At 39.4% G+C, this 13,275-nt stretch overlaps 2 protein-coding genes and 1 long non-coding RNA gene across 3 annotated transcripts; 1 reads left to right on the forward strand and 2 right to left on the reverse strand.

Annotated features, from left to right (window-relative positions):
• Positions 1-14: 14 nt before the first annotated feature.
• LOC139283382 (uncharacterized) lies at positions 15-2,040 on the reverse strand. Its single transcript, XR_011597314.1, has 4 exons — positions 1,977-2,040; positions 1,070-1,559; positions 807-959; positions 15-722 (listed from the first exon to the last, which is right to left on the reverse strand). It is a non-coding gene; the product is annotated as an uncharacterized lncRNA (long non-coding RNA).
• A 1,125-nt stretch (positions 2,041-3,165) lies between these two features.
• Positions 3,166-9,355, reverse strand: slc5a8l (solute carrier family 5 member 8, like). The gene is made up of 15 exons (XM_070902350.1): positions 9,002-9,355; positions 8,550-8,615; positions 8,237-8,288; positions 7,606-7,673; positions 7,303-7,457; positions 6,833-6,973; positions 6,615-6,744; positions 6,414-6,502; positions 5,968-6,080; positions 4,962-5,029; positions 4,761-4,847; positions 4,437-4,630; positions 3,619-3,728; positions 3,402-3,487; positions 3,166-3,279 (listed from the first exon to the last, which is right to left on the reverse strand). The coding sequence occupies exons 1-15, from the start codon at positions 9,353-9,355 to the stop codon at positions 3,166-3,168; spliced, it is 1,827 nt and encodes a 608-aa protein (XP_070758451.1).
• A 2,432-nt stretch (positions 9,356-11,787) lies between these two features.
• tshba (thyroid stimulating hormone subunit beta a) lies at positions 11,788-12,553 on the forward strand. The gene is made up of 2 exons (XM_070902685.1): positions 11,788-11,958; positions 12,258-12,553. Exons 1-2 carry the CDS (start codon positions 11,797-11,799, stop codon positions 12,534-12,536), a joined length of 441 nt encoding a protein of 146 aa, XP_070758786.1. The 5' UTR covers positions 11,788-11,796; the 3' UTR covers positions 12,537-12,553.
• Positions 12,554-13,275: the final 722 nt, after the last annotated feature.

Here is a 13,275-nt window from a genome sequence, read left to right on the forward strand (position 1 = left end):
CAGGTTTAGGTGTTCATGTTTTTTTTCTTTCTTAGCATGCATATTTAGGACCATTCAAGTAGACACTGTTATTAATAACAACAAGCAAATGTATTCCTTAACATGCATAGAAAGTATTGTTATGGATCATTAACAACTGAAAGATTTAGGTGTTCATATTTTAGCAAGTTTGTTTGGGGTTTGGAGGTAGACTTTAAGTGACTGTAGAGTCACTCTATGATTTTAAGTACTTGTTGTAGTGCTGTTGTATGGAATGATTTATCTTTACTGGTGTTCACATGAAATCTCATTCATTCAGCATAGGTTTATATTGTTGGTGTGGGAAAAGGTGTAGTTGTTATGTTTTACTCTTAATATATTTATGTATCCTAGTATTGACAGTTAAGTAAAAGTGATGTTCAAATCGATCAGCATTGTCCTTGTTTGAATGTTTTGTCCGTTATTATTTTCTCTCCTCTCTGCCGTTAGCCACTCATGAAGAATTTGAATTTCTCAGGGGTGAAATTTCAGTCTTGAAATTGTACTGACTGGCAGATGAAGAAAATTGGTTTAGTCCATGGGTGACGTCTCATTGTAGGAACTCTCTCTCTCTCCTTAATTAAGGAACTCAAGACGGAATTGAGATTGATCTGCTGGGGCTGTTGGTACATTGTCGTATATTGGATGGCCATCATAAAGTCCTCCAGAAATTACGAGTGTGTCATCGTCTGCCACAAATGCATCTGTTGAAAATTGAATAGGTATTTTTAACTGCTAATAACAACAAATAGTCAGTATTGATTGCATGATGAAGGGGAACTCATTACCCATGTCATCAGTGTTGTCAAGAGGTTGATGCAAGTATTGGATTTTATGTTTGCATCTGTGAAACATGAACACAACCAATGCCATAGCAAACACTCCAAGTACAACACTGAGGAGAATAGTCATATTCTTTTCTGAACTGTTTAGTCCCAAACCTAGTAACACAGGGAAGAAATGAAATTCATTCATGTGAGTTAAATATCAACATAAAATGAGCAATTAAATCATTGATAAAACTACAAGTAAGAGCAATAAGCCTGCTTACCTTGTGTGGTTCTGGATATTGAGGTTGTGTTGACGGTGTGAGATGAATTTGCGGTTGTAATCACTGTAGTATCAGATGGACTAATGTAACCTGCTGTGGTCTGCATTGCTGTTTGAGTGTGAGTGCCAGGTGTTGCCGTCGTTGTCAGTGATGTACTATTTGTGAGAGGACTCATGATGGTTGTTGACTGAGACGTCTGGAGATGGCTTGTGCTCTCAGTTGTAGCTACTGTAGTTTTGGTGAATGTTTCATTGTACCAGGTCGTGCTGGTAAATGGAGTCGTGCTCTCAGTCAAGTTTGAGATAATAGTTACATGTGCAGTAGAGTTAGATGGGGTTACCATTGTGGTTGTGCGTGTCAGGTTTAAGCCAGGGCTTGTTATTGTAGGTGTGGTAGTCAAATTCCCATTTTCTGTTTGTGCCTCAGCAAAAGAAGGGGCCAGAAGGTAAAAAGCCAGGGTAGCAAAGATTGTATCCATCACCATTAAGTCCTGTACTGGGATTAAAACATGGGCTGAAAAACACTTGCATAAATATAAACACCGTAAAATCTGTTTCCCTTATCTTATTAATATTTAGTTTAAACCTGAAGTCTGAGCCCCCACTATGTTACACAGTGAAAACAATATCTTAAGCATGGTGTATGACCTTTTGTAAGTAGGTCGTTTGCAATGCATTTTCAAGTATCACAGATCTGCTGCAGGAAATGACTTCATACACACTAAATATGACTGTGTACGCCCTAGAAAATACATAATAGCCTACCAACTCTGACCTTTTGTTCTTACGTCGATGGAAACTATTTAATCTCCCTCTCATGTGAAAGCTTGACTAAGTCCAAACATGATTGAGAAGTAAATTACTCTTGCATATATTGCTATAGACTGATTTAAAAAAAATAGGCTCACCTTATTTTGTTAGTATCAGAGAAAACAGCAACTTAGTTCACTTCCCTGGCAGCGAGTCTGCCTCCATGTCACGACTGACTCTCCACTTCCTGCAAACCTGGAACGGCTAAAGGGTTGATTTGTTGGCATAGTGGCAGGTAAAAGTGGGCAGGCCAGTGCTTTGTAAACTTCCTCTATTGTATGTTGCCAGGGAGACAAAGGACACGGTTATTACCTAGACCAAAGCTCAATCTCTGTCTGTCTGTCTCTCCCTGGCTCAGTTCAAATACATTTTACAGCTCTGAGTAGAAGAGAAACGACGTTGCCAAAGCAATAACTACACAGTAAATGTATTTTTCTTGGCTTCACAGTCCTGTATTCTCTCTCACATACATTTGAAGGTCATACACTCTGAAGTTCTTTGTGCTGAGTTTGTACCCCTGTGTACGTGTTTTCAGTCAACACAGTTGAATTTTGTACAAAATATTTATTAACCAGTAGAATTTGTGAGTAATTTGTACAGGTACTTCATAAAGAGTGCACAATTTCCATATAAAAATAAACAGGTAATAAACACATACTCAAAAACAGATGGCCATTGTTCCTTCAAAACCGTAATGTCATTATGCATATTGTGAAATAAACAAAATTGCCAGTGTGCCTGTCTGTTTCAGCATGAAATGAAGCAGGACAATGTTCAGGTAGAGAATATCGAGCTAGCAGCTGCTATCAGGGAGAACAATTGAACAAAGGGCAATACAAGTAAAACAGTGTTGCCACATCTCTGCTAAACAGGAAATGGGAACAGCTCAATCAGTGTGGGGCAAAAGATGTGGTGACCTTATCATGTTATACCACCAAATGCTGCAGAACATTTTCCTACTGAATATTCCTTGTTTTTTCTGTTGCAACATACAGTATAAATAAGCACGCTTTGGAATTTGAATTGTTTCCTGAATTTGAATCCTTTTACAGTTTTAGTTTTGCCAAGCTTTTTCACTCTTTCTTAATGTAAAACCTAAATTATTTTGTATTTCAATTTTAGCACATTACAATTCATATCAACATAAATAGGCACATACCAGTAATAGAGTTACAAGTATTTGTTTTTGTAAATCAAATCCACCACAGGGATGTAGCAGCAAAACAATTGTGCCTTGTTTTGGTTTAAAATGTCTCCATGAAGGAACAATGTATTGATACAGCAGCATTACAGTTTAGTGGCTTTTTCAACATCTTTACTCATCACGTCAGAGTCTGTGAATGTTGAGTTGTCAGCTTCCATATGAAAGTCTGTTGCAGCCTTTTTTGTTGTGTCTGATGTCTGTAGTGGGTTCAGAACAATAAGAAAACTATTAATAACTTATGACAAAATCTTGTGTAGTTTGGTGAGTAATATATCCTCACTTTGTTATCAATTATCTAACAAAAGGGCCAGTCTCTTACCTCTGATTTACTACAGCAGCTGAAGCAGATCAGGTCGCTCTTCTTCACAAACAGATTAGGGTTCATTTTTTCTTGCTTGCATCCACCTAAAAAGAAAAAGATACATATTCCCATAATTGTTGTATGGTAGATTTAGATCATGATATTAAACATTTAGACCATACACGCATTGGTGTGTCTCTGAAGTGGGAGAAGAGGTTAGGGAATGATGTCTCACCTGTGATCATGCTCACCAGCAGGCCAGACACGATTGTGATCAGTGCACCCAAGAGAGAGAAGTAGAGGTAGGACAGAGAGTACCAGGAGTCTGCCAGAGGTGGTCTGACACTGACACACAGGAAATCGTTTTAGTATCATCCTCCTGTTATTCTACACGTTACACCAACATGATTGCCACTTCTTTCTGAAGTAGGGCTGCGACTACCGATTATTGATTTATCTGCAGATTATTTTCTCAATTAATTGTTTGGTCTATAAAAGGTCAGAATACATTCTAACAGTCCAAAACCCAAAGATATTCAGTTTACAATGATATAAAACAGAAGAGCAGCAAATCCTGAACAATTCACCGATTATCAAAATAGATGCTGATTGATTTTGTCAATCAACTAATTGATAAATAAACTAATTGTTGCAGCTGAAGTGCATTTTTTTTTTATAGGTATACATCTAGACTGTCTTTGGATCTTGTCACAGTGGAGATCCTTCACTCTTCACTCGATCACTGCACATCAGTTTCAGAATTTATTTTGAAATGCATTTAAATCCTATACAACAGTGGATTGCTTGATCAAGTGTGTACACCAAGACTTAGCATTGTAGCTGCCCTACCTTGACAGCAAAGAGAACAAAAAGTTCTTACTTTCTGTGATGAACTAGCAAATTAAGTCTTTTTAGGCCAGTTTTTAAGCCATAAATCATTTTTTGTACTTCTGTGCTGTATTCATTTGCTAAATTAAAATGCTAATGAGTATTCCTGTTTATTGTGATCTCATCATGTGCTTTGTGGACCTTTTTTTATGTAATATGACTCACTCGGGCTGCGGGGTCAGAGTCACTGGACTGGTCCACGGAGCTGTCGTTGTGTAGTTTTGGCCCATTGTGATGTTGCAGCCTGCAGTGCTGACTTCAAGAGGAATTGTCTTTTCAGCTGTTGGTGGGTAAATCTGGCCTCCAATTCCCACCCACAGATTTAGCACTAGACCAATAATCATTCCCACAAGTCCTCCCTGCAAAGTAAACATGACTGCAGTCAAGTACTTCCTGAATGTTTCACGTTTGTTTTATTAGCAAACTTTTATTGTATTGTGAGAGGGTGCAGTTGTGCCAGTGAACGTTCCAGTAAAAGGAAATACTCACTATTGAATTTGATGTGCGGAATAGCATGCCTAATAGATAAAGACCAAGAAGAGGCCCGCTGATCATGCCAAATATGGACAGAGCTGCCTGAAAATAGAAAACCATCAGGGGGCTTGTAGTTCTTAAGATTCAGCTCTTGGTGGCGATGTAGAGCAATTCATGGCTGCAGGAGTGTTAGTGCATGATGTTAGAGACGTTTACCTGCAAAACGCTTCCCATTGCTGAAGCAACTCCAGCCATCCCAATACACAGAGCGCCAAAGAATACACCTGGAAGATGTTACAATCAACATTATTGAAATAAGAGAAAGGATCTAATCACAACTTTCTTGCAGATCCAAAGGCAAATTTTTCCAGGGTATCCGCAGGTCTTAAAAAGTGGTTTTCCATCATGCTTTCATACCGAAACAGGTATTCAGTTGCATTCTATGTGGTAAGAAAAAGATCTTATATTTAATTGGTGAACCCTACAGAAACCCTGTTTTCTTTCCGTTTCCCTCCCATCTCTGATTAACACCTATGACTGCACTATAATGAACAGGGACATTGTGACCTTGTGCACAAACAGTGCTTACTAACCAGTGTCTATAAGAGTTGTCTTTTCTGCAGAATTCACAGAAAATGAGGTAATGGAGCCACACCCTGGAACTTACCCTCTCAAAAGAAACTGACAGGACCGACATGTTCCTGCCTGCACAGGTTTTTCTCAGTGAATCTACTTGATCAAACACTGTGGACTACAAGTATTAACCACTGTTCGTGCAGTGTGCTCACAGAAACTCTTCACAAATAATGATTTAATTGTGTCCTTGAATAAACAAGATTTGCTATCAGGCCATCTATATCTACATTTCAATCATGTCGTAACTTATACAGAGGAACTGAAAGCACATTTAATCTCCTGCTAAGAATAACAAGATAAGTCAATGGTTAGCTTAGTGTTTACTGGTATCTTGTGAGCTTCACTGTGTCTGGGGGTAATAAGAGTCATACATGTAGGTTGATTACTGTGGTATTCAGGAGCAGAATGTAATAAACTCATGAAATTATGTTTTAACTCAAATGTCCAAATACGTCTTAAATGAATGAGTTGCAGTAGTAGTACTAGTTCCTTAGTAGTAGTTAGTCCCTCTTTACCTTATTCTTTTCTAATACTTGCTCATTCTTTGGCTACTGTGTACTGTGAAAGCATTTTTTACACAACTTACTCAGGCCCATGTTCATCCAAGTCACCTGTTTCTCTGTGAGGTTTTTGCACACTGGAAGAATAAAGTCTTCCACAGTGACAGCAACCAGGGCATTAATGCTGGAGGACACCGTGCTGAAAAATATACAACGTTAAGCTTTTAGTCACTGACCAGAACAAAAAGGCTGATGCATTTAAATGGCAGGTTACATTATAGATACAATTAGTCTCAGGTAGCATGCAGATGGTAGTTTCTTGCATTATGTATAAATAAAATGACTAGAAATGCAAATGTAACAATAACTTAAGTCGTCAGTGGTGGAATGACGTGGAAGCGACATAACCCAGGTATTATTGTCAGGTCATTCTTTCCTCATCATTGTATTGTACCTACTAGAGCATTTCCTTATCAAAACAGCATTTTTTTAGCTCTTGTGTAAAAAAAAGTTTTTTCCTTGTTTGTCTCACCTAAGGGTACCGCTGTATGCTGCAGCCACAAATAAACCAGGGATTCCAGGGTAGACTTCCAGAATATCCATCACAAGGTAGGGCAGCAGCTGGTTTACAAATACAAACCATTTTTACTGTTGATCATAATGCTTTGTTACATAACAAACAGCATGACGTTCATGTGATGTCGAGTAAAGAGATAATTGCAGCTGCATTTACTTGGTCAGGCATGCTTATATCACCGTTTGTGAGTGGGTCACAGTTCTTGTAAATGGAATACATGGTGAATCCAGAAAACATGGCCAGACTAACAGTAACCCACAAGCCAACCATGTTCACATACAAAGACCTGAGAGATGAAAGAAGACGTGTCAGTGCATGAACCTTCGCTCAAAGCCAATAATATACTGTTTGCATTGCATTGCAGGAGTGCTTACATCTTGGCATGTCCCAAGGTTTTGCAGGAGATGTAGCGCTGCACCTGGGACTGGTTGATAGAGTAGATTGACACCCACATAATGCTGCCACCGACTACAATAGTCCAGAAAGTGTGTCGCTTCAGAGGATCGGGGTCAAAACTGTGGTAAAAGTCAACAACATGAGAAAGAATACCGAAGGTAATGTTTGGGGATGTCAACAACAGAACACACTTCTGATAATGTGGGATGACACTTTTCTTTTCCTTTATTTTTGTGTGCAGAACAGTTTCCAGTAAAGTTTCCTTCCTTGGATACTAGAGCAATAATGAGTCACAGGAAACAATTATAGGAAAGCCGATGTAATTTGTTTTCCTGTGGCTGCAAACTAATTGCTCTGATTCATGAAGCCCCATCCATCTGGTATCATAATCTGTTTAAAACAAACTAACAACGAATACTATTTGACACAAGTCTGCTTGTGTACTTACTCAAACGCCTCTAGTCGGCCTCCTTGCTCGGCGTCTTCCCAAATCTTCGTCAGGCCTCCCTGCAGTACAGCTCCTCTAGCTATAACAGCTACAAAACCTGCTAGCATGATCACCATCTGCAGCACGTCCGTCCAGATCACTGCTTTCAGACCTCCCTGAAACAAAATCCATGTTAGAGCAAACTTATAATTTCCAAGTAATTTTGTGAAGCCTTTCCAGGCTACATGAAACACTTGAATACTGTTTGGTACGCAGATCATTAATTCAATACCATAGATACTTTTTGAAATGCACAATACCAACCAAAGTGCAGTAGATGATGCACACCACTCCTGTAGCCACCAGCACTCCCCATAGATCAAGTCCTGTGACTGAATAATGACAAAAAAGCTCCATCATGATTCAAATATCAAAATAAGTCCATTGAGAGACAACGACATGTGACAGTTTTAGTAACTTCAAGTCAAAGTCTCCATCACGTCTCTGAAATGGTGTATTCTTTTGTAATTTGGCCCAAGTGATTAATTTTTCCTTTATTTCAAACAAAAACACACATGGTCACCTTTTTGTTTTTAGGTCGGACTTGAGTTTAAGATAAACAAGAGAGAATGAAGCTCAGCTGTATCCTTTAACAACTCTATCAGTAGTATATGAACTCTGTTATCAGGACAAAATAGGTAATTGTAAGAAGATTAGACTGAACACAGTATCCATAGGGTGCAGTTGCAGTTTACTTATGTTACAGTTAATAAGGCTACAATCTAAAAAAACTCTTGTCTACCCTTGTTTGTCCAGAAGTTTATTTTCCAGAAGAGGGAGACGGGAGAGTTTGCAGCTAATCAACAATAACGCAGGTACCTCTGGAGGACGACAGCATCATACAAAGTACTTTTTATCCATAATCGTTGCAAGAGCAGCCCATGTATAGACTTACTTTGATTTAGTGCAAGAGCTGGAGCATAGATGACCAATCCGGTGTACAGGACCTGAGAAGAGATTCCACTATTAGTTGATTAGGTGGAAACACAACAAGCATGTGATTCATATTAATCTTGGAGTTGGTATCAAGAATCAATTTTACATAACGTCAAAAAGAAAAAAGACAGGTGCTTGTTACCATGTTACATTTTCCATATTAATTATGAATGTTTGTTCCATTCTTCATGACTTTGTTTTTAATTATCTAATTACAAAAAGTAATTGAATATTCGTATTTATCTTTATTTTTTAAAGCATGTTTTAGTTACCGTCTGTGTGATGTACATTGAGGTCCCAATTATCCGAATGGGCCGGCTGAAGCGCATCTCCAGGTACTAGAATTGAAAGGACAGTCAGATATCATTAAACTGATGATTTGGTTCACACACAGTGGTTAAGTTTATACATCCACACTTACAAAATGTTAAAGGTGTTTGTTTCTTCTTTTTTTTTTCTCTTGTTTGTAACTTCAATGTCCGCCCACTTTTTGGAGGAAACACTTTTATAGCAGTTGGATTCTGATCGTTTTAAACCAGACGTATTGCCAACTATAATGGATGAATCATTAGCCACTTTAACTTTTTAAAAGTCTTGTATTTCTGTAGCCTACCAATAAAGCATGTTTGCTTTGTTGACCCTCTATTATAAGTTATTTCCTGCTGCACCTGTCAGCCAGCCTTTGCACTATTATAATCATTTACAGTCTGTTATATTTCCTTACCTCATAGGCGCTGGTGATCCCCAGTGTGTAGAAAAGCGGGACAAAGATCTCAGCGGTGATGACAGACATGATGGCATAGGAGAAGCCGAAGAGCCAGAATGCAGCTCCAAACCGGTAGGCCTCAGTAGGTGTGCCAATGACTGTGATGCCAGACATGAAGCTGGCAGTGAGCGACATGGCAACCGGCACAGCTGTCATTTGCCGTCCACCCAGCAAGAACTCAGCACTGCTGGTCTCCTTACGGCCGCGAATGGCCTGGAAAAGGCCAATGCCAGCTGCCCCCAAAATTGTTCCAGCAAACACCACATAATCCCACACAGAGAAAGTGGCCACTGGACCACCTGTACCAACCATGGTTAGTTCAGCAGAAGGAGCTTCAGCAGAACACTTCTCTCTGAACTGTTGTTAAGAATGCTTAGATTCTGAAGGATTTCTGTATTATGCAATCTTGCCAATGTTCCTCCCTGTTCTGTTGATCCTGAAATTGTCCCATATACCAATACCAAGAACAAAATACACACTAAAGACAGCAAGAAAAGCTCTTTTCAGTGCATTTCAGAATCTGTCAACTGTCACGCATTTAGAGCAGCTGCACTCACATCAAAAGTTTCCCTTCAAACCTTCAGCAAAGAACAGATAAATCCACAGAGTTCAGGGTTTTAGTCCTCTGTTGTTTTCGGTTTTGCCGATCCAACTATCCACTATAAGTGTCGCTCCGAGTGACAGAAGAACAATGAGATACTTCAGCTACATCTCCTGCAAGTGGCAGGAGTTTGGTCCACTCTGATGCTTTCAGCAGTCTATAAAGATTAGTTCACTTTAGTTAATAATCCATCAAGGACACTCCGTACTGAGGTCAGCCATAATTTCAGTGATTGTAAAAGGTGGTGACCTCGTGGTGTGCCTGAGGTTTTGTTGTTCTGATGCCAAACAAGAGACTCTCTGCTGTCAAGATGTCTCTTTTTCTTATGAAATTAAATGACATAGTGACACATCCAGGAGGGATCTTTATACGAGTCCAGGTTACTCAGTAGTTGGTTACGTGAAAAGGGGCAGGTCAAATCTTTAAGGTTGGGTCACCACTCCTGCTGGAACATCCCTTTTGTCACATGTGTCTACCATTGCTTTACTTTATCTATATCTTTGATTATCAGTCCAGTGATGCATAGAGAAGTGTGCCATTTCAAACTCAAAAACAGTAGGTGTAAGCTGTTGGCAGGGACCTTTATGTCAGTACAACGGATATTAAGTGTGATTACTTGTGATATTAAATGGTAAATGGATCTCAGTCTCATTCACCCATTCACTCACACATTCACACCCATGCAAGGTGCTCCATCAGGAGCAACTTAGGGTTCAGTGTCTTGCTCAAGGACACTTGGGGATTGAACCCCCAACCCGTTCTAACCAGATTTACCTCCTGTGCGACAGTGCTAACCACTGCGCCACCATGCTGCCCATATTAGTGATCTAATGAATGGAGATTTTTGGTTGATTTCATTCAAGTCATTCTTAATGAGAGAATCAGTTCTAGACTGTTGGAAAGTTAATGTAAAATGACACGTACTGTTAATGTTTGTAAAGGTGAGTAAGAGCTGGAGAGAATGAATGAACTGCTAAAATGGACATTGAACTTACACTATACTGTTTATGTTTTCATTGTATTGTAATGTTCTTTGTGGGCATTATTCCTATTCACCGTTAGATGAACTCACTACTGGAGAATGACATCACGTCAGCCATGTGCATTGTAAAAGATAACTGTTATTAGATGGAAAAAATTAAAAAGAAGACAATTTTGAGATAGTCTGATTAATGACACAGTACAGCAATGCCAAGAAAAACATGTGTTTGTCTGTAGGAATCCTATTGAAGTATAAATGAAGAGGAGATCAAAACAAACAGCAATTTCATTAATCACATGCCTCACACTTATGACTTAATGTGTCAGAGAGACTTTGACTATCCTTGACAATCATTGAACAAACATATAGATAAGGAAGTCTGCAGAATTTGTTTAGATATGAATGCTGATGTCTACTGCAGCAGTTTTTATTTGACTTACTATGAGAGCATTTGATTAGATAAACCTGCTCTGAATGTTTTCTACCCGTGTTCAGCACAGGTGGACTGGACTGTGACAGCTTGTGAATTGACTTGTGCACATTGCTGACTGGTGTAGATTTTTGAAACCCAAAATGCACAAAGCAACATTCGGACATTCAGAAAGTGCTCTGAAATATTTTGTAGTACAAGAGGTGCTTTTTCTTCAGTTAATTTTTCTTCAAATGAGAGGCAGATTAGGTTTGTTTTGGAAAATGAAGTAAAACGCGGGTTAAAATTTAAGTGGCTCTTTACATAACAAAACAGAGACAAAGCTTTGGGACATCTAGTAGACAGTTTTTCAGCTAGTGCAGAATCCATTGCGTCTGTTTCCTTGGTTACTGCATGATTTTGTTCATGAAGGAAATTATTAATTCATGTCATCCACATAATGGACTGAAAGTTCTTCCTTTTCGTCACAGATAGAAGATAACGTCTAGCTTGGATAAACGTGGATTATATAATGTTCGCATAAATACTGTTCAGCAGGGATGTTCAGAGCCACAGCATCATCAGGCCTGCAGGGGCCCACATCTCTTAAGCAGGTAACTCACTCGCACGCAGAGGGGATCAAATAATATTTAAGAAACCAAACTTTTGATCCTCTGTGTTATCTATTTGTCAATTTGTCTCTCTATCTTTCCTTCCCATGCAGGTCCCAAATTGATTAGGAATAAATAACATAGCTTAACATGGAGACTGCACTGTTCACCTGCTGGCTCCTGTTTCTGCTGTTTAGCCCAGCTGTTCCCATGTGTTTACCCACTGACTTCACCCTGTATGTGGAGAGACCTGAGTGTGACTACTGTGTGGCGATCAACACCACCATCTGCATGGGATTTTGCTACTCAAGGGTACGTATGTCCTCTGTGGTGAAAGAATAGACTGTCATTAATTTCTTCAGGTAGAAAAATGGAAGCAGAAAAATGAATTATGTAAAAGTTTATACCATGGACAATGAAAATTCTGGCTGGAAGGTATGAATCAACTATTAGTCAAATAATCAAAACATTTCCATTTTACCATAATCAAAGTGTTTGATGTTAGTTGTTTCCCAGTGTAAGTTGAAAACAAACACCCTAAATAAGGTTTTTGTTCTCAAGGACTTAAAACTTATTGAAAGGCCATTCATGTGTTTGTGTACGTTGAGCAGGACAGCAACATGAGGGATATACTCGGCCCTCGCTTCCTTATCCAGAGAGGCTGTAACTATGACAAGGTGGAGTACCGCACAGCCGTACTGCCCGGCTGTCCCATCGACGCCAACCCTGTCTTCACCTACCCTGTGGCTCTCAGCTGCCACTGTGGTGCCTGCAGGACCGACAGTGACGAGTGCGCACACAGGGCCAGCGTGGACGGAGCTAGGTGTACCAAACCAATCAGACGTCTCTACCCATACGCTGGTCAGAGCAACTACATGATCCCGTTCTGATTCTTTTGTTGTTATCATTCTCAGCACTAAAATTAAAAATTACCAAGCTGAAATTGCATGAGTGTTTTGAGAAGAGACAAACGTCATCCTTTAGCTTGTGATGGATACAGTGATATCTGCTCTGTCTGTACTGTTACCTATTGTACCAGCTTGTTGTTACTGTCCCTTTGTTGCCCAACCTGTTTGTGCTGCAGCTCTGCTTCTCAGTTTACAATGGGGGGGATCAATCCTGGTGCGTATTTTTGTCAGCTTCATTATTTATCCTCCTGTATATCCTCCGTGTGTGTGACTCATAATTTTGTTTATTCTTAAAAGGGATACTCTGAATGGAATCAATTAAAGCTGAAGTCTCTAAATAGCTCTCAGACTAAGCTGTGCTTGACTTAATCACATCCTGTGACGGACCGTAGCTTTGTGTTTACTACATAACAAACACAAGGCCATGACGGTCCACAATGTCACCTCAGGATACTATATTTGCCTCAGGAGTCATTCTGGAAGACACGTGATTGTTGACATACCTCTTATTAAATAGATTATCCACAAGGATGTTAAACCACAAAGATCAGGCACGGAAGAGTCACCAAACACCAGATTCACAGTGTGAGTTTGTTAACTGTTCATTTTGTCTCAGCCCAAGTAGAGTTTGTGTCTGTAGTTTCCCATTCACAAAGGGAATTTGGTAAGACAGCTGGAGCTTATTAATAGCTCAGCAGTTCAGAATGGATAAGTCCATCAT

This window comes from Enoplosus armatus, chromosome 3 (assembly GCF_043641665.1).
Source record: "Enoplosus armatus isolate fEnoArm2 chromosome 3, fEnoArm2.hap1, whole genome shotgun sequence".
NCBI classification, from domain to species: domain Eukaryota; kingdom Metazoa; phylum Chordata; class Actinopteri; order Centrarchiformes; family Enoplosidae; genus Enoplosus; species Enoplosus armatus.

What these genes read in the sequence shown, in the direction of transcription:
- slc5a8l (XM_070902350.1), bottom strand. Translation starts at nt 9,355, where the DNA reads ATGGTTGGTACAGGTGGTCCAGTGGCCACTTTCTCTGTGTGGGATTAT. An exon ending in TTGGATGAACATGGGCCTGA is followed by an intron (nt 5,030 to 5,967) that starts GTAAGTTGTGTA and finishes AACATCTTCCAG; the next exon opens with GTGTATTCTTTGGCGCTCTG. An exon ending in ACTCTGACCCCGCAGCCCGA is followed by an intron (nt 3,729 to 4,436) that starts GTGAGTCATATT and finishes CCTGTGTGTCAG; the next exon opens with TGTCAGACCACCTCTGGCAG.
- tshba (XM_070902685.1), top strand. Translation starts at nt 11,797, where the DNA reads ATGGAGACTGCACTGTTCACCTGCTGGCTCCTGTTTCTGCTGTTTAGC. An exon ending in TGGGATTTTGCTACTCAAGG is followed by an intron (nt 11,959 to 12,257) that starts GTACGTATGTCC and finishes TACGTTGAGCAG; the next exon opens with GACAGCAACATGAGGGATAT.